At 40.0% G+C, this 24621-nt stretch overlaps 1 protein-coding gene across 2 annotated transcripts in view; it reads right to left on the reverse strand.

Annotated features, from left to right (window-relative positions):
- Positions 1–4448: 4448 nt before the first annotated feature.
- Positions 4449–24621, reverse strand: part of APP (amyloid beta precursor protein) — a 153980-nt gene continuing 133807 nt past the window's right edge. For both annotated transcript variants that reach the window (XM_005425819.2, XM_005425817.2), the window contains 4 exons: positions 22150–22203; positions 11026–11126; positions 7348–7494; positions 4449–5690 (listed from right to left, as the gene is read on the reverse strand). In XM_005425819.2, coding sequence (XP_005425876.1) covers positions 5589–5690; positions 7348–7494; positions 11026–11126; positions 22150–22203 — 404 coding nt within the window. In that variant the 3' untranslated portion in view covers positions 4449–5588. The remainder of the gene's footprint in view (positions 5691–7347; positions 7495–11025; positions 11127–22149; positions 22204–24621) is intronic.

The raw sequence follows: 24621 nt of genomic DNA on the forward strand, positions 1-24621 counted from the left end.
CAAAAAAAAAAAAAAAAAAAAAAAGAAACCAAAAAATGCTCAGGGAAGAAAATTACTTGGACTGACCATGTGGCCTGGAAAACAAAATGAGGACTGGTCCCTTTTTTTCTCCAGGAAGGGGAAGAGGAGTTAATGTAGCAGCTCAGAGCGAAGCAAATGGGAAATCTGTTGAACTTCTGGTGTGGGTCCCCTCCTCACAGCAGCCAAAGTTGGTAGATTTTAATGTTCTTTCTCATGTTGCTTCAGGTCCTCCTAGGTCGGGCTGGGGGCTGTCCTGCTGGCTCCCAGGCAGGCCAAAAAGGAAAACAAGCCAAGCCAAAAAGAGTTCAAGGGAACAAAAAACCAAAAAGCTGCTGGGAGGATTCCCAGTACAGCCTCCAGGCTAGGGAAAGGGTAGGGAAAAAACTTCTTCCTTTAAGCAAGCAAAAAGCCCAATCCAACAGAAGTAACAATGGAGGTCCCTGGTCCACTCTGTCTGGAGAACACCGGAGAGAGATTGAACAGAGCTGTGCCCTGCGTTCCCAGGCTTCATCTTAAAGATACCCCAGCCATTTCTGGGCATAAAGCAGATGATTAGGGAATGAAGTACCATCATAAAATCACCCCAAGACACCAATCACCCTTTGACCTAGGTGGTATCCTTTCTGAAACTGCTGTGGATGCTCTTCTTGAACGATCTTCCTTAGAGAAACTAGGTTACAAACACAGAACCATGGAACTGTCAGGGTTGGAAGGGACCTCTGGAGATCATCCAGTCCAACCTCCCTGCCCAGGCAGGATCACATGGAGCAGGTGACACAGAAATGTGTCCAGGTGGGTTTGGAATGTCTCCAGAGAGGGAGAACCCAGGACGTCCCTGGGCAGCCTGTTCCAGTGCTCTGCCACTTTCCATGGAAAGCAGTTCTCCTCATGTTCAGGTGGATCTTCTTGTGTTTTAGTTTATAGCCATTACTCCTCATCCTGTCACAGAGCGCCACTGAAAAGTCTGCCATGGTCTTCCTAAAAACCTACTTTGAAGTATTTTTATGTACTGATGAGATCCCCTCTCAGTCTTCTCTTCTCCAGACTAAACAAGCCCAGCTCCCATGGGGTCTCCTCACAACTGATGCTGAAGACCATACATGGGAGGCACTAGTTAGGGAGACTTGCTTCCTAATTCAGTGTCCAATTTCAGCTTTAACTAAGAATCCTATTAAAGCCAGAATATTTAATGACTTCAATAAAAATCTCAATACTTCTATTTGGAACCTTAAAAGATTTTGCTGTATAGTCAGCCAAATAAATTTTGCAGGACTGTAGAAAGCTGTGGGGAATATTCAGTGCTTGCTTCTTGTAGGAAGGAGGAGGAATAGATAATTGCTGGAAAGCAAGGAGAGAGAAGAGCCATTGTAGACTGACTTAATTGAGCCACTCATTTTCAAGTGATGGAAAAAGTGCAGGGAAATAGAAGCAGACAGTGTTATTTGTAACCTGTTCTTATGTGTCATTAGGGTGTTTTCATGCACGCTGCCGGGAGGCACTTGAACAGCAGCTTGCCTGCTGCCCACAAAATCCATTAGTTTAAACAATAAAATTGAGCCATTTGGGCACACAGTGAAAGCCCTCAAAAATTGCTTTGGTAAGTGCAGACACAATGAGGATGGAGACTTTGGAGCTGTGCAAAGATCACAAGAGACCTAGAGGAAAATATAGCTGCTGTGAAGTGCTGTCTGCAAAGGCAACACAAAGCCTTGTTTGCTTTTCCTAGACAACCATGTAGTCAGAGAAACCCAGCATCATCAAGGTTGGAAAGACACCCTCAAGATCATTGGTACAAGTGTCAACCCAGCACCACCATAATCACCCCTAAACCCTGCCCCAAATGTTGGTTCTCCAGTCTGATTTGGAGGCAGACACTGAATTGCAGAGCAAGGCACATTTTATGGTCGCTCCACCACAATGTGCCTGAAAATGTCTGAAGCTTCACCTTGCACCTGGGACTCATTACTCTGAGCAAGCCAACACAAGCCAGCCAAAGCAAGACCTCCAGCACACCCCAAGGGCTGAGCAGGCTTGGGCTGGCTCCCATCCCTGCTGGCACCACTCTGGCTTGCCAGGGACCACCACCCTCCCCAGCTCTGCTGATGAACCTGCAGTGCAAACACTCTCTAACCGTGTTCTGTTGAAATGGACAGGCTAGAAAACTTCTTCCATGTAATAGATCAACTCAACAGACAGGGATATTTTTATTTTATTTATTCCCCCACCCCTCCAAGAGTAAATTGCCTCAGGGCTGGAGAATAGCATTTTGTTTCGTACATGGAGTGGCCCTGCCTGGTTTATTGCTGAAGAGGGTGATACTGAATCAATCCCACACTTAGAAGCAAGGCATTCAGGTACTGTCCTCAGTGAGCTTTTCTACTTTGTGTTTGTTCATACCTAATATAATCTTTCCACAATAAGGACCTTGCATGGCTATGAGATAGGCAGGATGTTGCCACTTTTACCAGGGAACATCAGCGTCCAGAGTTGGAGCAGTTGTGAGAGTGTTTCTCTTGAAGTTTTGGGAACTTTGTTCACACCTTGTGCTTTCCATGCACGTCATGGTGTGCATTTATTGCTTTGCTTTCAGGAGTATGTGTGTGGAGGGAATCATAAAACCTGATCACCTAATCAGTGCATAAACCAGCAATTTATTAACAGCTCATGCACAAGGAGCAAGAGCAGCACCAGCATCTCACTGGACACATAACCCCACACCAGGAGGCTTGACTGTCTGGGAATTGGTGTTCAAAGCAATTGCATTTTTCTATAACTGGGATTGCATGGGATTATGGTATTATAAATGAAATTTGCTCTAAAGGCCAGTGGTTCTCTGTATCTTATGGATTACTCCAGCTTCCTCTCAAAGGAATTTTGATAATCCCTCTTTAATGAGATTGGGCTAAATTGAATTACATCCTGCCTTCCCTCTGAAGTGGGATCATCTTCTACGATACTGGACATCTGAACAGAAGACAGTCTTACATATTCCTTTCTAGGTGGTACGTTGACCTATATAACAAGACCTACACAAACAGACACAAGCTTAAACCTAAATAGTTGTAGAATAATTTTTTTTAAGCAGCTTGGGGCCTGAAAGCCTCTGCTTATCATCACACATTATCCTGGCCCAGCCAGTTCAGTTTTAAAACTGGAGAAGGTAAATCCTCCTCTGGGGGTATTTTGTAAGTTTTTTGTAACACACTGGTACTCCAAGGCCTGCAAATAACACCAACCACTTCCAGTGTTCTGATCCCTTGAGATGAATTCCCTTGACACAGTAGAGATGGAAGAGCAAAGGGAATAAATACTTGCTTGGTAACAGGCAATGGGAAGCTCTGAAGTTTTTCCCACTACTGGTTCAGAGTAGTAGGTGCCACTTCATCATCCTGAATCTCCAAGATGGCTTCTGAAACTCCCTGGCCTGGTTGTTCCCTCTCAGGGAACATCCCTCCTGGCCAGTCAGACAGCATGGCTGTGTTCCAGGCCAGCAGGTGAATTACCTGAACAGGTGAGGTTTTGTGTAAGACCATGGATGGGGAAGGACTAGTGAGTAATAGGACTGGAAACTATTATTTTCTCCCAGTTGAAGTCGGGAGCGACTCAGCCATTTGCCTGAGCTGTGCAGCCCCACTGCAGCCATGCCTCATCTTGCTTGCTGAGACAAAACTTGCCAGTGATGCTGAAGAAGAGGCTGCCATGGCTTGCACACAAACTGAGTTACAAGAGGCTTTCCCTGAAGAGATTATGCTGTCTTTTTTCTGCTCCTAGTTCTTCCTTCAGTCCTGCTTTATCCAACGCATTCACTGTAGAGAAACAGTAATTCACTTTCTTTCTCACAAACACACCCCTTCAGTTTTATTCCAGAACCCATTTCCAAGTTTGAACAGAGAAGTCCTTATTTTGGACTGGGTATAAAACCTATCTTGAAGATCCCCTGGTCCACTCACTCACTGTGGTCTCATCTCTCTTGGCAGGAGAGCCCTGTGGTGAGTTACTGTGCTCTCCCTGTGCCACAGGAGTGCTCCTGGAGGGCCAGGAGCTGAAGGAAGCTCTCAGGCAATGGAGAGAACATGCTGGGCTAGGGGTTATGTATCCCAGCTCACCAATGGCTTTGCCCTCTTCCCGCAGAAAAAAATTCCTGGTGCTGCTGTTCTACCCTCCTGGGCACTTGCTGTGAGGCAGCAGAACCAAGCTGGGTGCAGTCTGGGAGGCTCCTCCTCACCTTCACCAGTATATAGCACATTGCAAGGCACAAATCTTGCCAGGAAGCCAGAAGAGGTGTGGGGAGGAGAGGGAAGAACTTGCTGGTAAATCATGCCAGGGGATGGCCAAGAAAGTGGGAGGTGGGTTAGGCATCCATGTCATGCTCCTCTGCATGAGCAAGGGTGGCTGGTTGGCACAGAAACGCACTACTACAACAGGGCTCCTCCAGGAATGTATTTATTTACATTAAAACACTGTTATACAAACTGAAAGTAAAAGAAAAGGAAAAAAGGAAAAGACATCTCAGAGGGTAGCTGTGCCAAAGACGGCACTTCCCACTTCCTGCCCTGTCTCACTGCTGCCTTCCTTCTGCTCCAGTCCAACTCTCAGAGCTGCAATCTCTGTAGAATCCCAGCTCTCTCTCAGGGTGAACACCCTTGTATTCTGTTTAAATGGCTTTCAGAACTCTCTGTTTTCTGCCTCCAAAGAAAACTCTTGCCCACACATTCTTTTCTTAATTTATTTATGTAACACAGTGTAGAAAGCTATCAATTCATAAGCAATGGCTCTGTACAATCATCCTGCAGAGGACCCCTGTTAACTTTTGGCCAGCAGGCACTTCGTCCCCCAGAAGTGCTCACAATTAACAGGGACTCTTTTTAATAATTTTTTTGAGATCAAAAAGATACATGGAAAAGAAAATAAAGTTTACCTTTCAATGCCTAAAGTGTGCACATAAAACAGGCACAACAAAACAAATGTGTATTTTCATGATTTCTACATCACTAATACAGCAGGAGCAACAATCCGTACAATAAAATGCAGTTGCAGAGAAAAAGAATTTCAATAACTCATCTGAAATACTTTTAAAAAATGTTGGTTTACTTTAAAATGCATAGTGATCAGAAAAAAATGCTCAGCAAAGAGAAGCAGCTAAACCCCACAGACACAGAAAGCATCCCCCATCAATTCTTAAAGCATGTTTCAACTAGGACCTAATTTTTGTCACAAATCACAAGAATAATATACAACTGGCTAAGGAGCTACATGATAAATAATTGGGAAAGAGAATCTATCCATGCACTAGTTAAATACAGCTAACCTCTTTACAGTACACAAAAAACATTCATTAATAATGTAGTGTAAAGACTGAAATGTAAAGAGAAAGAGAGAGAAAATACATTACCGATTTTATTAATTCAAGTTCAGGCATCTACTTGTGTTACAGCACAGCTGTCAAAAGGCGAGAATGAGTAAATAATAAAGCAGAGTGTTTTTCTTTCTTTCCACATTATAACTGAACACCAATGGGCAGTGAAGCAATTATTCTTCCATTCAACTCATGAGGCTGCTATGATGTCCTAGTTCTGCATCTGTTCAAAGAACTTGTATGTGGGATTTTCGTAGCCATTCTGCTGCATCTTGGAAAGGTGGCGCTCCTCTGGTGTCACTGCAGCATCAACCTGTCAGGAGAGGGGCAACCAGGGTCACATTCCGGCTTAATTCACAGCATACCCATGTCTTTTAATTTTCCTATTAAGTTGTAGTTTGTTGTTGTTGTTGTTTTACTTGTTTTAATTTATACATACTAGTAAAGAACTGTTATTCCTATCCTCGTATCTTTGCCTGAGAGTTCCTTAATTTCAAAATTATAGTAATTCTATATTCTATAGGAATTCTATATATATAAGAGGGAGTAGGTTTACATTTTCCTTTCTGAGGGAGGCTCCTGCCTTCCTTAGCAGACACCTGTCTTTCAAACCAAGACATCCTGCAATAATGGTATGTCTACATTCAACGTCTGATCTGGGGGTTGGCCTAACAAGGTTCCTGTTTTTTCCATTATTATTAAATTCACCCAAAGGAGAGTCTCTGGTGGCACAACTGTTGGCAGCAGAAATCCAGATATCCACCAGCTTGGTGGATTAATACTAAAATCTGCTTCAATTTTCTACAAAATAGGCTGAAAACTATCACATCAAAAGCTGAAGTTGAGATTCCTGTTTGCTATTTTCTGCCTCTTGGTCCAAAATTCTGCACAGGTTGCTATGTGTGCAAATCACCCCACACTGTTGGTGATCTCCTGACCATGTCTCTTTGGAAAGTTTCAAACCACATGGATAACCACAGTGTGGACACAAGGATGCACAAGCATAGGCTTAAGACAAAGGCTTACACAAATAATTCTTAAGACCCTCTGTAACCCCAGACAGTGGAATAAATGCATCATGAAGCATGTGTGTCTCCAGCAAGAACAAAGCAAGGTTCGTTTGACTCAAGATTAAACCAACATAAACTATGGACTTGATCAAGACTTCAGTTTCAATCAAAAATGTAAAATGCCAATTCTAAAAGGCAAAAATAAACAAGTGTCTCAAGTGCTTACTAATACAAGTACTGTCTGCAAACCAGACACTCAAACAGCAAACTAAGTAGGAAGAAAAAGAGTTACATTAACTTCTTCCAGTTCTCATAATGAAGTCTTTCTACTTACAGAGATCTTATCGTAAAGCCATGAAATAGATAAAATATTTTAAATTTCTGTAAATTGACCACAAACCTCCTTGGCAGACTGAGAAGAGACAAAGATTTTCAAAGTCCTATATAAGAGTCTTACATACTATTTGTTTCTCAAATGATGAGTTTCAGATTAGCCATAAATCCAAAGCTGTTTGTGACAACAAAAATCTTGTTTAGAGAACAGAGAACAACAAAATACCTGTCTGGGGAAAATCCTTGCACTGCACAGCACAAACTATGGGAGGGCCAGTCTCAAACATTACAGCTAAATAAAAAAATTGGTGTATGATTTCCCAAGAGTAAAACCAGATTTTTCCTCTTGCGCAGTATCTTCTCATTGGCTGCTGTCAAATTTCTTATAAAATGAACTCTTACATTATTAAGTGATTGGTCTGGAATGGTTGCAGAAGAAAGTTTTGTGGTTTTACACCCACTTTAACATGGTTTACATTGTGCTTGCATTTACTAAATAAAGCAAATTGATTCCACACTGCTGGATGTAACAATGCCAAAATAGCTAAAACCACAGCTTCTTCCTTCATAAATTAACATTTATACAGCAGTGTGTTGACTGTGTTGCACAGGTGACACCATTCTTACCTCCACAACCCCATGATGAATAGATGTGTACTGCTTCTTCTTCAGCATCACCAAAGTAATGACAATCACTGTTGCTATGACAACACCTCCCACCATTAGTCCAATGACAGCACCTTTATTTGAGCCCACATCTTCAGCAAAGAACACCTAGAAAAGAAATATAAAGGAAGATGGCTAATAAAAAGCTCACTGAACATTTGACTAACCTGCCAAGCTGCCACAGCAATATATAAAGGCTGTTGAAGCATCAGTAATTAAATGGCACTGCATGTCTTGGGAATTACTCAAACCTGGATTGCTGCGCCACAAAGCTCTGAAAGCTGGAGAGGAGCAATCTGGGACACGTGTATGGCCTGTGGTGCAGCAGTGCTGTGCTGAAGGAGGACTCAGCTCCATGTTCAGCTTCACACAGGCCTTAGATAGTAGCTCCTTTTTTTCCTTGAGTAAGCAAGTCAAGCTCATTGCACGAGTGACTGGCTTGAGTGGAGTAACCCAGGAGCACACACATTTCTTTATTTTCAGAGTGCTAATCATGAGTGGGGTCATACATTTACATCTGTGTGGCCTGTTTGGACTATGATGCATTTTTTCTAAGAAAGAGTCATGAAGGACCTGTGAACTGCAGTGAAACCTGCACACAACCAGCTGGGAGAAAATGCTCACACCACAGGAGATGAGCCAACAAAAGCTATCACTGATTTAAGTGACCACAAAGGAGTGCTTCAAGATTTTGCAGGGTAAAGAGAATAAGCTGTATCTGCATGATGTACTTCTGTGAGACCTAGGAGGTTATAGCTGTGTGAAAATCAGAGAAAATCCACTTGAATTTTATACACTGAAAAGGCAAAACAGAGGACAGCAAGATGCTCTACTGTGCATATAATAAATCTGGCTTTTATAAGCAGGAGCAGGTATGAAAAATGGGTGATTGCCTTCATTGCCTTGTTCCATATTCAAAGAATACATAGGATTATTTCACATCTGAGCATACATTACAATTCTTTTGTCTGCATGCCAATAGCAGGCTATTTTAGTTATTATAATTATTATTAATATTATTACTGTTGATGTTGTTATTGTTATTATTATTTTAAACCAAAATGGGCAAAAAAAGTTAGAGAATAAATTACATTCACAGAATTGTATGACTATCTCATGCTGAAAGAATAAATACTTTGACAAGTATTTAACAAAAATGTAGAGGGAAGCAAGAAACCAGCTGAGAATTATACTGAGCTGTGTAACATTTGCACTCCTTAATAAACACAACCTTTGTCAGAAAGGTATTAAAGCATGCAGCATAAATATTTATATTGTTCCTAGTCACTAGCAAGAAATGTGTAATAGCAAAGTTAAAAATTTACTAGAGAGTACAAACAATGGATAGTGTTGGCATAAACCAGTGCAAAGTAGTAACTTCTTCCATGAGTTTTACCTGCCTAGGACTGAAATTCTGTTACTATACTATTTCAGGAGCACTGAAATGCCCCAGCTAATATACACATGCAAGAGAGGAAGGCCTTAAGCACTTCAAGCCATGAAAATCAACTTAATGTACAGTTCAAACATGGACCTCCATAAAGGAGAAAATAAATGCAATTTCAACCCAATTCAGAGGTCTGCATGTAAAATACAACGTGCAGCTGAATTCAAAGCAATATCTTTAGGAGACTGTTTCAGGAAATTCTACCATGGCATAGAATGGATGCACAGATCAAAGTGTTTTCTGCCCCCTGCTTTTGAATTAATGCTAAATGTAGAGGGGCATTGGTCAGGACATGGTGTGTGGCAGGGAAGCAAGGCCTTGTCAGTCCAGTACCTGCTCAGCAATACCAGAATCCCTGCTCAGTCTCAATTGAAAAGATAACCTAGAAGACAGCTTACTAATTTTTTAATAGTGGTTGTACCTCTCAGTAAAAAGCATGGCAAAAACCACTGTGAAAAGCTAGAAAGGTCCCATTTTAAGCATGACAGGGACTACCATATGCAGAGACTGCAATGCCCTCCCCATCAGCCACCATGGTATGGGGAGCTCCCAGCACCTAATTCCTTGAGATGGTATCAAACCACTTCCACACTAAAGGGCACTGCTGATAACTGTGACAACCAGTAACTACTGTGTCTAGCCCATGTTCCGGCAAATTCCTTCTCTTCTACACCCTGCACAGGTTTGCTCCCTTGGCATGTTTAACCCATCTGAGCTAAGCACATCAGACTTTGCCAAATTAGTGCTAATGCATTTTGGATTAACTCATCAAATTGGTAATTCCCAATTCTTGGCATCAAAGAGATGGCAGTCACAGAGTGACTGTCTAGTTCAAATGCAAATTTGAGTCCCATGTTAATTTTGGTTTTCAGCAGTACTTAGCTTTAAAAATATATTAAGGAAAAAAAGCTTCCAAGTTTAATATCAGGATATTGAAAGCCATGGAACTGAAACCTCATCACATAATATACCCTTACAAAGAAGAAACAGAACAGGTTTATAGTCAACATTGCTGTCTGGGTTCTTCATTGCTCATTAAGCGACCAAAAAAAGCTTTTAGAAGATGCTTTTCTTACCTACAGTGCTTTTGGTTGTCATTTTTATGCTCACAAGAAGCACAGTTCAAATGGGGAACAATATTTTTCTCCTACCTGCCTTTCCCCTATTAATAATAATTTCATATACCTTAAAGAACAAAACACACAGATACAGCCAAACACAAACTAAAATTAAGGCCAGTGGGGAATCTCCTTTCATCCCAAGCAGCCATTCTTGTGAAAGGTTATGTTCCATGCATACACCACTGCCATCTGTTTTGATGGGAAAGGACTATACTCCTGAAATGGTGCCATTCTATTTCTTGCTGCACTGTGCTATGCGCCTCAAACTCTTTTTCTTTTTGTTAAACTCAGCATTTTCCAACCTCTGTATCTCTTGTATGACACAGAGAGACTATGAGACAGATGGACTGTGGGACAAGTATGTGCTCCATGTGAGCACATCCACTGGCATGGCAATGTGTCACTGTCACATTTTCTGGAAAAATCCCTTCACCAGGGTTTCTTCTCCCAGAAAGCTGAGAAGCCTCAGAGAAAAATGAAAGCAATGATTATTGGATTGCTTCTCCTGTGTTTTGCTGCTTTGGAATGTGGTTGGAGATTGTTTATCCAACAGGTAGGTGGTTGTTTGATTGGTTTCATGTGAATTGCTTTCACTTAATGACCAATCACCGTCAGGTTGTGTTGGACTCTGAGGAGTCAGCCACGAGATTTTAGTTAGTATCTTGTTAAGCCTTCTGTAAGTATCCTTTCTCTATTCTTTAGTATAGTATTCTTTAATATAATATAGTAACATAAAATAATAAATTAGCCTCTAAGAACATGGAGACAGATTCATCAATTCCTCCTTCATCCTGGGGACCCCAAAAATACCACAGTAGTGCAAGGACAGGAACTATGGGAATTTCCTCTCATGTGAGGCTCAATGACTTTCCATCCTCTCTGCTGACATTGTTCCAGGCTTACTCTCATCGAAGAGAGAACCAGAAAAATCATAATCTTTTCACATGCTAACTTTTTGTTGGTACTTTCAGTGTCCACATCACTCAAGCAAAACATGGCCGTAAGTGACTCACTAGTTCAGGACTGAATCAGCATCCTAAAATGCATGGAAAGCACTGCTTGGTCACTCACCAGCTTTTGATGATGAACTTCGTATCCTGAGTCATGCCGGAACTCCGCATCCATCTTCACCTCAGATATCTCTTCTGTCTTAACATTGGTCAACCCAGAACCTGCATTGCACCACAAAGACAATTCATTACATTCAGGATTCAGATTCAGGAAGATTCTGAATCTTAACCCCATTGCTGGAGAGCAGAAGGCAGCAGTGCCATTCACATGGAGGAGGTGTGATGCAATGTGAAAAGGAACTGGGAGGAAAGTGAGGTACATCTGGTGTTTCAGTCCCACTGAGGTGACACAGAATGAGCTAGTAAAGTTTCTCCTCTGTTAAATGATCCTTAGTCCTCAGCAGCTATATTAGCACAGGCATTAAAGGCTTCCAGCATGAAACACTGCATGAACAAAGCTGTGAGGGACCAACAGAGGCCTCCTGAATTGGCTCACAGGCTGCATACAGATCTGCTCTGACAGCCTCTTTAGCAATGTCAAGAAAATTTGTTGTTTAGGCCAAAATCCTCCTCCTCCCTCAGCTCAGGCTGCTGTGAGGAAAAAACAAAATACTCATGGTGTGAATAAGAGAACTCCAGATATCTTATTTTCTCGCTTCCTGCAAACATGCTTTCCCACAAACATGCACAAGTTACTAAAATGTTTGTGGACTTTACAGAGTTTTCAGATTTCATAATGCTCAGAACTAATGATTGTTCTTGTCTTCTCTCTGAAAGATGACAACTGTGTCTCTGTTAGAAACATACAGAAAAGCAAGTGACTACAGCTTGCAACATTTATAATTGTACACAGTTTACAGTCCTGTTCTCTTAGGGGTGTGAAGGGGAGATGCTGCACTTGTCTAGCTGGAAAAAAGGCCAAACTTTCCTCCCGGAAAATAGCCTTAGGAGAATGAGGGGGGAATCCTGTATATGTCTATGAATCCTGAAGAGCTGGCTCTGGCCTAGAGAGACTGTATGGATGTTCATGGAGCTGATTGTTTTCCTTCTCAGTTCCATGTACTTGACATTGGTATTTCTTGGAGGTAAAACACTGCAGAAGAATGGTGTTTTTGAGATGTAATTTCCTCCCTCTACTGAATGTAGTAAGAACAAACCAGTTCATATTCCTTGCTTGTGTTTATTTCAGCATTTTCTCACTCCCAATTCCTCTCTCCAAGGCTAAATTCTTAGAATCTTGTGCTGAAATTAAGTTTTGATTAAGAGGAAGAACCTCTTTTAAAATTCTCAACACTACTGACTGCTCCCGTGCTCCACGGTCTTGCTGGACTCTCAATAATAATTCCTTAAGAATTCCATGTGCCAATGAGCTCCACAGCCTAAAAGAGCACTCAATCCAATATTTTTTTTAATTGTCTTTGAATGTGCAATTTTTTTTTTCATTAAGGGGTGGTTTATTTTTTAATTATGAACCAGGAAGAATAGATCCTTCTTCTCTGGACTGTACAGATAACCCACTCTAAGGTTCTGATCTTTATTTTCATAGGAAAACATGCAAAGGAGAGAACAAGAATCATCCTCATGCTATAAAGAATTTATGGTTATTTTTTTGAAGAGTCTGACTGCCCCATAAATTTTACCTTATTTTTTTAAAGGAATCAAGCACTTCAACCCATCAAATCTATTAAGTTCCTGATTTTTGATGCTACTGATTTTTGATAACAGTACCCTAATATATTATGACATTTATGGGTGACATTTTTAAATGTAAGAATTGTAAACTACCTAAGGAATTGCAGTCTGAAAACAATGATATTCTGTCAAAGAAATGCAGGACGAAGTGGAGCTGCAGGAAATAAAACCCCCGTGGTACCTGAAAACAGGTTTAACTTTCTATCCTGGAAGCAGCTGTGGCTAGTTTTCCAAATTAAGAGCAGAGTTTACTGTCTTTTGTGCATCATCTCAAAGTACCCCCTGCACCTGCATCAATGGGAAATGAGGAAAAGTATGTTGGGGACTGAAATGTTATGGTTTATGGCTTAAATATTTTTACAAAGGACTATTGCCTATTTTAGCAAAACTGTATAACAAAAACTGCAGCAAAGACTACTGTACTCCTGGCTGAGGCCCGTGGCTATAAATTGCTTTGGGGTAAGATAAAGTGATACTGTTATCAGGTGTGGCTTGGGAAGAATATTTTCACAGGAGGATTAAGCCCAGCACCCTCAGGGGTAGAGGCTACAGCCACAGGTTTATCTGCTGCCAGGCTTGTGCAGACCCCTACACCAAAGGGAGGATGAGGAGAGGTTTCCTGTGTATGGTGAAAAAGCCTCTGGTCAGAGGCAGAGAACACCCGTCCTCCACTGGGCAGACTGACCCATACTTCTTCCATATTGGAACTTCAACTATTACTTCCATATATAGGGTGTCTCACCCCTGGAAAGCCACATCTATGGGACATTCCCATGGGGCACAGCTGAGGGGGTGTCATGGCCCATCAAAGACTCTCCCCAAAGGAGTCCCCAGACCCTGCACCAGAGCACTGCACAAGATCCTGCATAATGCAGCAGATCCACAGTCTTACAAGTGTCAAACTGGCCCCCCTCAGAGAGGTACCTGTGTGCTCCCATCCGGCCCAAAAGTGCACTAATCCATTGGATTCTATCCTTTTTGGCAGGGGACCCTCACCAGCAAGAAGATCAGATGGAGGGAAACAAGGAGACGTCATTGGGACCCACAGAGGGGTGATATGCTTCTACTTAATCTGTCTCTGTCATTCTCCCTGTCCTCCCTCCCCCCCACACCCCATTTCTACTTCCTTCTCTCTTTTCCTTTTCTTTCTCTTTGCCTCTCTTACCATTAAATAAAAGATATCTTTTTTTTTTTTGTATCAACATCTAATCTCTTTTGGTTTTAATTGCATTTTGGGGACTATTCAAACATCCAGGTTAGTTCCATTTTATCCAGAGAGTTAGTTCTCTTTGCTCCTCTATGATTAGAGCAGATCACAACAAAGGAGAACAAGGAAGCTCGACCTGTCAACCCCTCGTGCCTTTTTGGTTTTAGGATTAAAAGGGAAGGGGGAAAATTAGAGTAGTGGAGCACCAATGCAGTAGCTGGGGGGAAGGGCTTTCCCAGGACTTGTTTTACTGTCCTTGGCTGCAGAGCTGAAGAGGTGGCTGCTCCCAGCTGCTCACCATTGTCCATGGCCACACTCGCTGCCCTCACAGATACCCTGGCAAAAGCACCACAGGGAGATTCCACCAAGGCAAAGGCCTGAGGAACTGTACAACTTGACTGCTACAGCTGGCAAATACAATGAAGCCATAAATATTGATTAGAACATATCCACACACATATAAGATAAATCAGTGAAGAATCTGCTTGTCTTTTGTTGAGGGAAGTCCTACCTCCCAAACTCTTAGAGGTCACTGGAAGAGTTAGGAATCATATGGGAAACAGGGATTCTGCTTGGAGTGAATCTGGATTTCCAAAAAGCTTTTGAGAAGGTCCCTGATCAAAGCTCTGGCAGAAGCTAAGAGCCAAGGATTAGAAGGGAAAGTCCTACATTACTTTCCATAACTAAGAGAAAGGAAATGAAGTGCAAATACACATCTGTTTTCCACAATGAAGGAATATTACCAGTGGTCCCAAAAGGATCTGTGCTGTGCTGTTTGCAAAGTGATCTGGATAGGAGAGTGAATAGTGACATGACAACGTTTACTGACAAAAAGTTCAAGAAAAAAAGAGGATAGTCAAAGTAAAACCAGGTGCAAAGAACTGCAGAAGGATCTCACAAGTTCCAAGAGCACAATAAAAGGGAAATTTTATTTAGTGTTGATATAATGCAAAGTGGTGCTTGTGGGGCTACACAGCCCTAACTACACATATAAAGACTCTAATTTAGCTCTGCTCCACTTGGGACAGAGACCTTGCAGTCACAGTGGGTAACTCTGTGGCACTTGTTCAGTAGCAGTCAAAAAGGCAAAGAGAAAGGTGGGAGCAATTATGAGAAAATTCAGAAAATAGAAAAAATTGTTACACCACTGCATACAGGATGCATCCTCATTTTAAATCTGGCTATTTGCTCTGGCCACCTCACCTCACACAAAGGCAGAAGAACTACAAAAGATATAATGCAGAGAGACACAGATGACCACAGGTATGGAATGGCTTTTGTACCTGAAGGACTGAAATCGTGAGTCTTCAGACTAGAAGAGGCAAATGAGGTGAAACACAACAGAGTGTGTGACTGTGAATGACAAGGGGAAAGTCTACAGAAAATGGTCATTCATTATTTCTCCTACAAAATACAGAACACTGACATGGCTATGATACAGCAGATTGAAAAGTAACACAAGAAAGTGTGTGTACATATATATATAATTCAGTACAATGCAAAATTGGAGTGTGGAACTCAGTGGCACAAATCATGAGGATGTTCCAAATACAAATGAACAAATGCAATGAAGAAGGATTCCTTCGGGGTTACTAAACACAATGGTGAAAATACAGTTTTCAGTCCTGGAACCTATCAAATGCTAGCTGCCAAATGCTCAGTGGATGTGCTGGGGTATAAGGCAGAGGTGAAATCTGTACATATTCTGTTTGTACCACTGCTAGAGGTAGGAAAATGGACATGAGCACTTCTACTTTTGACAACTCCAATCAAATAGTAGCGTGGGAGCCATGCTTTCAGCATATAGCAGGTTAAACAATGGGTTTTTGCCTTGGGATCAAGCAGAATTTTTTTTGTTTGGGCCAAGTGACCAAGACCCCACAAAAATGCCATGGAATCTGAACACAAGGTAGGATCTGATATTACGAAGTTAATGATGTTAAGACTTACTAAAACTTGTTTTTGGCAATTTGCACCAGAAAAAGAGAAATCTTTTTTTTTTAGCTGTTGCACTAACAAGCCCTTTTTCCTTCCTTCTACCTCCCTTAAGTGAGGAAAAATACTTCAACTAGGGTAAACTGCTCATCTTCTGCAAATAACTGATTATATAGTAAGGAGAAGTATGACATTGCACTGGAATCAATTAAATACCTGGTATGAGATAAAAATATACACACCTTTCCACAATGTTATACAATTGAGACTTTTTGTTGAAGAGATTCACTCTATTACCAGTTCATTCACTTTGCTGTCCTAGTGACCACACATTTAGACTTATATGCTAAAATCAAAGATATACTTTTCAAGGGTAGTAACTGAAGTAGGAAAAACTTCAGGGTCTTTCTAACAGTCAAGGGATTCCTGATACCTCTTCACCCTTGCACTGAAGACAAGCACACAAAGAACAGTTCTCTCTCTGAGAAGAACTTTAATCCTGACCTTGGACAAAATTATGTTTCTTCCATTACCAATTCTAAAACACACAACTCAAACACAAAAGCCAATATACAAGATGAAAAGTGAAAGCAACAGCCTTTTGTAAATTCACAAATAATGATAATTGCTACCAGTTTTCTTCTGAATTAAATACCACCTTTAGGGAGCTGCAATCCTAACTACCTAAATTTAAAAATGCTTCAATTCAGCTGAAAAATACAATAACTCACAGCTCCTTAGAAAAACTGACAAAACGATTTTGTTATAAAAACCATGGGCTTTTTAAAAAGCTTCTAGTGAAATACAACAAAATGAGCTAACTATGATGGGCTTTTTATTGATATTGCTTTTAATTAACAATATTAACTGCTTTTGTATATACATGTGTACACATGCATGTGTGCACACATACATTTCCAAACATCAAAAAATGGAGAGTATGAAACCCCAAGTTTTCCTTGCCCTAATGGGAAAAAAATCATATGGAGTGAAAAACTACTGATATGAAATAAAAACCATGTAGCTGCTTTGGGGAACACTCTATACTAACACTGATGAGCTTCTGTGTTTGTGTAAATATATTTATGCTTTCAGAAGACTAAAAAAAGAGGTTACAGTGAATCCCACCAAGGATATAATTAGATGCACATTATCTACCAAACTGCTTGCAATTACTTTGTCTACTGGTTACATAAACAGCTAGAAAGGTTTTGTGATATTGTTTTGCACAGATCCAGGAGTGTTAGCTGTGCCTGAGGTTACATCTAGAGTTAAAAATTGAATCTCCAAGTGAAGCACTGTTGAAACAACTAGACCTGGGTGTTCTCTACACAGAGAAAATCCAAGTAGCAGTTTGAGTGACTGTGGTGCTGACTGCATTCAGGAAAACATTCAGCTCCATGTCCATGAACTGTGCTTCAGTCATGGCAAGAACAAGAAAAGAGTTGTTGAATCAAAGCCCGTTACACATGTGGCAAGCAGCTTTATCTGGGTTAATCTGCATCAAAGATAAAAAGGGTGGAAGGGAAGGAATGCAGTCTTCGAACAAACCCCCAGAGTAGAGAGCTGCCTGTTCCAATGAGAAGTTCAACTATTGCTTCCATATGACTCTGTTTGTAAACTCATTTTGGTGAGTTTTCATATTGTAAACTGATAAAGCTGAAAATGAAGACTATATACCCTTTTTTGTAAGGTTAACTCAAACATCTTTGAGGGATATACACTTTTAAGACTGCATGGAGCTAAAACTTTTTGGTCTCTCCTAAGATGTCAGTGAACTGCTAGTCCACATGTACTTCATGGATGATTATGGGGCTCTCAAATTGAAAAAATCAGAAAATAAGTACAATAAAAGCATTATCTTTTTTACAAAAGAATCTCACTGGAATGAAGTATAAAATAATTATTTCTCAGAATACATGTGTGTAGAAATGAATAACCAAAACAACTAAAATCTGGTTTGATAATCTCTCTGGCAGGTCAATCCAGATGCTGTGCCTAGGTACCTATAATTGCATTCACAGTAACAATCTAATAGAAAAAAATGATTAATTATTTTTATTTTGTTTAAGCAACTGTATTGAACTAACACCACAAAGACAGGAAAAAAAAAGTTGGCAGTTTCTGACAAGAAAATCATAAATAACTAGGCTGCTCTATGCCCTCACCTCATGCAGACCACAGCATATGTGCCAATGATTCTGCAGAACAGCCATTAGGCTTACAGAGCCTCTGCATGAGGGAAAAACCCCTCAGTTATTATGTAATGTAATGGAAGATAGACATGTCAGGATTTATTAGCAGAAGGGCCAAAGACACAGAAGCAGCTTTATGTGCAACATTTCCCCAAAATAGTTAAATGTTTGCAAAAATGATCAACTGACAAAGAGCTGGAATAACACAAAAACCACCAAGTCCAAACTATACTACATGGAAGAAAGTAACATACTTAATAGCATAAAATCCTTGCCTTGTGAATTATGGGTATCCTGTAAGTGATGTATTTACATGTAAGTGTATAATTACAACTGCAACTGTGTACCAGATGAAATTATGATCTGCCCTAAACAGAGCATTTGTTGTTTATCACCTTGAATTACAGAAAATATGCTAATACTAAGCAATGTCCCTTCTGATGGCACATTTTCTAATCTTCACTCAATTTGCACAAATCAGAGCTGCTGAATTAATGTAAGATAAAGGAGCTTGCTCATGAGCATCTAGAGATGTTTTTATATGTATTTTTATGTGTATATGTCTCCATATGTACATGCACACACATACAAAGAAAAAAATTACTAATAAACAGATACCCAAAATTCAGTTGCAAGAAATTAAGTGCTAATCATGAAAAAGTGACTGCTGGAGCACAGGAGAGAAGGAAACACTACTGAATAAGTTGTTACAGTGAGGTTTTCAAGAAAATAGGTACTCATTCTATCTGAAGTTCTTCATATGGAAGTTCTCAGGCTGGACTGGAGCCTTCTAACATCTAACAACTCCTTGTATAAAGCAATTTATAAATAGCAAGAGATATGTCATAAATCTTTAATTGTTTAATTGTTTAATTTTGTGCTGTATTAAAAAATAGTACATTGATGACTACTTAGTATATCTAGATAGTTTTCTTCCCTTGACGTTTTACCATCTCATTTACTTCCTTTTTTAGGAAGAAGATGATAAGAAACAGTTTTAGGCATAATTTTTATGTTTGTTTGCCCATTTGTGAATTAGGAAGGGGAAGGACAGCAAGTTAAGGCAGTAGAGTCCTTGTCTAATGCCCATGTGAATTACACAAATGTTTTATCCATACCAGAAAATGGGATTCATCCAGACAATATAATTTTCTTAGGACTGATGTAGATCAGATTCCAACTGTGGACAGTCAAGGTGGAGCACAACAGAGGTGGGGGTTTAGACAACTGGCATAAATTTCAACAAATGCTTTAAACTTGGTCCTTACTCATAAACTTTTCTACCCTATGAACTGGACAACTCCTGACGTTTTCTGGCTTGACTCACAGCCTTCATTTTTTGAAAGGGAATGATGTGGTGAAGGAAAAAGATCCCAGGAATCACAAATACTGCTACCATCTAAATACTTGTTGGACCAGATGGTCATTGAGGTCCCCTTTCAACCCAGTATTCTGTGAGTCTATTACTCTGTTCTGTACTGTGACCAAACTATCTCTCTCGTAAGAAAGTGACAAAGACGATCTGCATGATTTTGATCTGCCTATAGGAAAAACATACTGATCATTATAAGAATGATGTGTGAGCAAGAAGTAATGAAATGGAAAAGAGAAAAAAGGGCACACGTTTGCATGTTTGTCTTAGTCCTTTCAGAGCTCATTTTCTTCAAGAAATTCAAACAGCTACAAAACATTCATTTGTTCTTCCTCAGGCTTGGAGTGTTACAGACTGACATGATATCAGTATTTCCATCCTGAAGAAGCAGGTCACTCGAGCCAAGCAGGTAGAAGCATCAACTGGCAAGTCAGGCCCACAGAAAGGGCAAACTTTTCAGGAAACCAACAAGAAGCTGGACAATTAATACATAAAGTCACAAGCAGCTGGATGCATTAATCTGCAGGCCTTTCATTAATACTTTTTCACTCTACAGTAATCTACTATATTTTTAGACTTTGCTTCAATAATAGCCCCAAACTGTAAAAACAGACTATCCCAAAATGACAGTTACTGCACAAAAAGTAATCATTTTCCTTTTTCAACCTGCAGTATAGAAATTTTGTTTGCAATTAGCAAGTAAAGTAAAACTGTTTTAAAGCACACACTTTTAAACTATCAGAATCCCTTCTGTACTTCACAGTTGAAATAAGCATCTATTTGCTTTCCTCTATTCCTAGTTCATGAAGATATTCAGATTGGAATAATTTCTCTGTTAAAGTGAAATTTTGTCACACAATTTGCTTTTGAATGATAATAAAAAACCCCATGGACATTTATAGACAGAATCTGTATGACCAAGAAAATTTTTTTCTAAATCTATAAATAGTGATTAAAGACATAGGAAAGTTAAGCACTACTTTTGCACTTTAGCAGAACACTGAGAAAATTTCCCATGTGATTTTCACAGTAGAAAAGTTAGAGCATCTGCCATCTGCCAAATTACAAGCCATAATGGTCAGATGCTGAAATATTTTTGACCTATCCTTAGTAGTCTATTGCACACATTCACCAAGATGACTCATGACTTATTGTCATGAGGCTTAAAGACTTCAGTACTACTTGTATCAACACAACCAACAAAGCACTCTAATGCACTTGACTAAAACATACAGTTTGATCCTGAAATGAGAGAGCAGCAGTGAGAGAAAATCCTTTCTCTAGAGAAGGGACACTGAGACGTGTGTCTATGTGTGAGGGAACAGAAGGGAGGAAGGAACAAACTGCAGTAATAAATAAGGGCCTCATAACAGGAAATATTTCAAGAGGACTGAAATTAAAATTGCAAATAATAATAGATTTTAATATTATAAGAAAACTGCTAGACTGAAATAGCATTACAAAATTTGGATTAACCATATGCATGTTTCATCTGTGATATTTCTACTGCTCCTGGGGAAGAAGGTAGATAATGCAGTACTGAAGGGATTTTTTCCTGATCTCAAGATTTTTGGCATTGTAGCTCTGTACCAGTTTCCAGGATCTCTTCATGGACTGAATTAAGACTCTAAACATAAGTAAAGATGTCAGACTCCTAAAACAGTGCTAGAAGCACACTACCTTGCCAGTTCTGACACATATCCCAGTTGCTGCAACATATGAGCTTATTTTAGCTCCCACTGTAGCAATTTCTGTAGTTGCTAAACATGGGTGAGTTAAGACTCAAAAACAATTAGGAAGATGTTGTCCATGATGCTATCTAATGGATTTTTGGAAGACAAGCTAAAGGGGAAAAGGATACAGATCAATCATTTTAATATGATCTGAAGGAAGAAAACACAATTATGATGTGACACTGACATAATCCTGACCCTAAAATATATTCTCACTACATCAAAGAGTCAGAGAGTAGGCTGTTCTGAAATAAAAGGCTGTTTCCTCTCAATGGCTTTAATAGTTTCAGATAATTCTGAACAAAAAACAGAGGAAAAATAACTCCAAAAGCAAAAAAAAAAAAAAAAAGTAGGAAAAGTTAAAATAATTTTTCCTTTTGGAAACTGGAATTGTCCCATTTGAACTTTTCCAAACATTTGCAGCCTGACTCAACCTAGTGATACTATTGTTCTGAAATCAGTACAAAGACAGAGGTACCTACAGAGTAGAAACAATCACCCTGCTCTGTCCTAGAATGGAATTAATAGTTGTGTCCTCAGGAATCCTCAGGGAATCCAGATGGATAATACCAATTTTTAGGTATTTGGAGGTAAGTAAGACAAGTACCACAGCAAAAAATATCAATTCCCCTCCTGCAGTTCTGAAACTGTATGCATTAATTCTCCATTAGCCCTGCCCACTCTACATAAAGGATTCAACGTTTCTACTGTACATTGCCAAATTAGAAGTAGTGTCTGTACAGGGTACCAAGTTTACCACCTCCTGCACCTGCCAAAGTGTTATTTCTGGAAAGCATGAGAACTTTGATACAAACCAGTTCTGGATCTGGGACCCATTCCCACTGCAAGCACACATCCCAAACACCCTCAAATAAGGACAACATTCATATGGGATTATTTGTGAGGGAATGATGCTTCCATCATTCACGGAATAGCACTGAATTTTGTGAGCAGGGTACAACAAAGCAAAGGTAAATCATTTCAGCACCAGCAGACCATATGCATGCCAGAAAAAAATACAGGTTAGGTAAAAGCCATGCAAGTCATATACCTGGTCGTGTGGTGAGTCCTCTGTCTGCAGCTGGGCGGGCATCAACGGGCTCAACTAGGCACGTGCAGAAAAGAAACAAAAAAGCAAACAAAAATAAACAAAGTCCCCATAAATCACAAAGTCAAGGGCTCCTCTGTTGGGACAGTGCAGAAGAGACATACTGCATTAACAGTTACCAAAGCAACAACTAGAAAATATCCGCCTTCAGTTAATCCTGAAAGTAAAAGGAAGGGATGGGTAAGACTTCACAAGGAAAGCTTCAGCGTTGAGGCAGCATCATTTTTACATCATATTACTGCTTCAAGTCAGAAACCAGTAAGACTAAATAATTTCTGTCAAGAGAACAAAACCATATTCATTACATGCAAACTTTTCCCCATTGTCTGATCAGAACTGGCAGCCGGAATGGACATGATGAGTTCCTGCAGCTGCTCTTTATCAATATTGACTTTAAAGCCTCCTGAATCCCTCCTTTTTCCTTTCAACAGGGATTCTTTACAGCACCATCTATAATGTTTAAAAAAAGTAAAGTGCATTTTGAAAATACAATCAGTATTCCTACATGTTCTGATTTGTGAACAGCATATTTATCTTCCAGTTTTTGGAAGGGAAAAGAAAGAAGAAACACAAATTTCTATCCAAATGTATGTCATATACAGTTCTATAAAACTCTTTTATTACCCTACTAAGGTTTTATCAGCTGAAACCTAAGTTGAAGTAGCTCACTGGCACTAAAAGAAAAACAGCATTTGCAAAACTTAGAGCTATTTGAGTCACTGCCAAGTGCCTCAGTAAGTTCAAACGTACTGGAAATGTTTATTAAAAGATTAAGTTTTTTTTTGTTGCTTCTCTCTTTTGCTCCAATTGTGTTGCTTTCCTTATCTACTCAGTCTTTGACAGTGTCAAAAGAACTTAAATTCAGAAAGTGTTACATTGTTCCTTAGAATTCAGAATTTTTAACATATATTCTTATTCATTTGAATTTCTGGATTCAGCTAGGAGCAGTAAGTGAGATGCAGTAACACAGGAAATCTGATAGACCCACAGTTTTCAATCAAGAACTGCTCATCAGAAAATCACACAAGCCTGATGATATTGTTGATATGAGCAATGGAACTGCCCATCTTCTCAGGAAGCCTGTGTCACTGGCTTAGTGTTCCTGTGGGTTGGACAAACAACCTACCATGCTTGCAAGTGAGAGCCTAAGTGGCTCCCATGTCCTTTGTACATGAGATGACTGCATGAGCTCCTGCCTCTGAAGAAAACCCAGTAACTCAGCTTTAGACTAGCTGCAAACTAAAAGCACATCAGCACATCTGATGTGTCTCTAGAAAGGCAGACTTTCACAGAGCTTGCAAGTCTGGTGCTGCAGAGGCACTTTCCTTCACAGCAGTTCAGAGTGGCACTAGCATAGCACGTAATTGTTTTCCTTACAAGGCTCTTCCTGTGGGAAGGACTCCATAGCGTAGCAGGGGAGACTCCTCTCCCAAAGTGAACTGAAGAAAGATTCTTTTTAGAAGTGATAAACTGACTGAGAATCCCAGGTTTTGTCTCTTTGCATTGTCAGTGGGAAGGAAAGAGGGGCTGGGGGGAGGAAAGGTGTTCTAAAGGTTTTAGTTCCTACCATTCTTCTTTTACTAGTTTTAATAAAGTTTTCTTTATACCTTTTGAAGTTTTAAGCCTGTCTTGCCCTAAATCCCTTCTCCTAAAGGTTATCTCAACCTCATGAGCTTTATTTCAACTGACTTTTTTTCTTCTCCTCTGCTCAGTTATAGCAGAGGAAGATGAGTAGATGATTTTCTTGAGTGCACTGGTGTTTGGCTGTGGTCAAATCACTACAGCTCACCGGACCACATCATCACAACAGCTAAGGAAGAGGGGAAAAAGTTAAACCTACCACAGCATTTATCAATAATCAAAACTCAAACATGTACTCTATGTTATTATAAAAAGTGCATTCATTTTGAAGTTCCAGAATTTTATTTGTCTTGAATACGCTTCCATGTGCAAAGAAGTAAGACTGAAAATGCACTGTCCAAATAGACTCATGAAACTAAAGTGGTACATGTTTATTTACACTGACTGCTCAGGCTTCATGGAAGGCACACATTCCCACCTTTTCCTAATACCAATAGATCTCAGAAGAGCAAGAGAGAACATGTTTACTTCTCTTTTCAAAAGTAAAAGAAAAGTACATCAAAAGCTGGTACAGGCCAGCAGGAGAGGAATGCTATGTGATGCTCACCTATCAAGAACATTGTTGAAGGGAGTAACTGAACAAATCATAAGGATAACACAGTACCTTTACAGGAATTTCACTTTAGATAAATACTAGATACAGACATTAAGGCTCCCTGTAACCTGCAAGCTAAAACACAAAGGGTAAACCACAAAACCCAGTTAGTCACTGGCAAAATGCCCAGAGGGCTTGGCAGTGTCAGAGCTTCACAGCTGTTGGGGGTTTGTTGGGGG

The sequence above is a fragment of the Geospiza fortis genome, unplaced genomic scaffold (genome assembly GCF_000277835.1).
Source record: "Geospiza fortis unplaced genomic scaffold, GeoFor_1.0 scaffold154, whole genome shotgun sequence".
In the NCBI taxonomy this organism is placed as follows: domain Eukaryota; kingdom Metazoa; phylum Chordata; class Aves; order Passeriformes; family Thraupidae; genus Geospiza; species Geospiza fortis.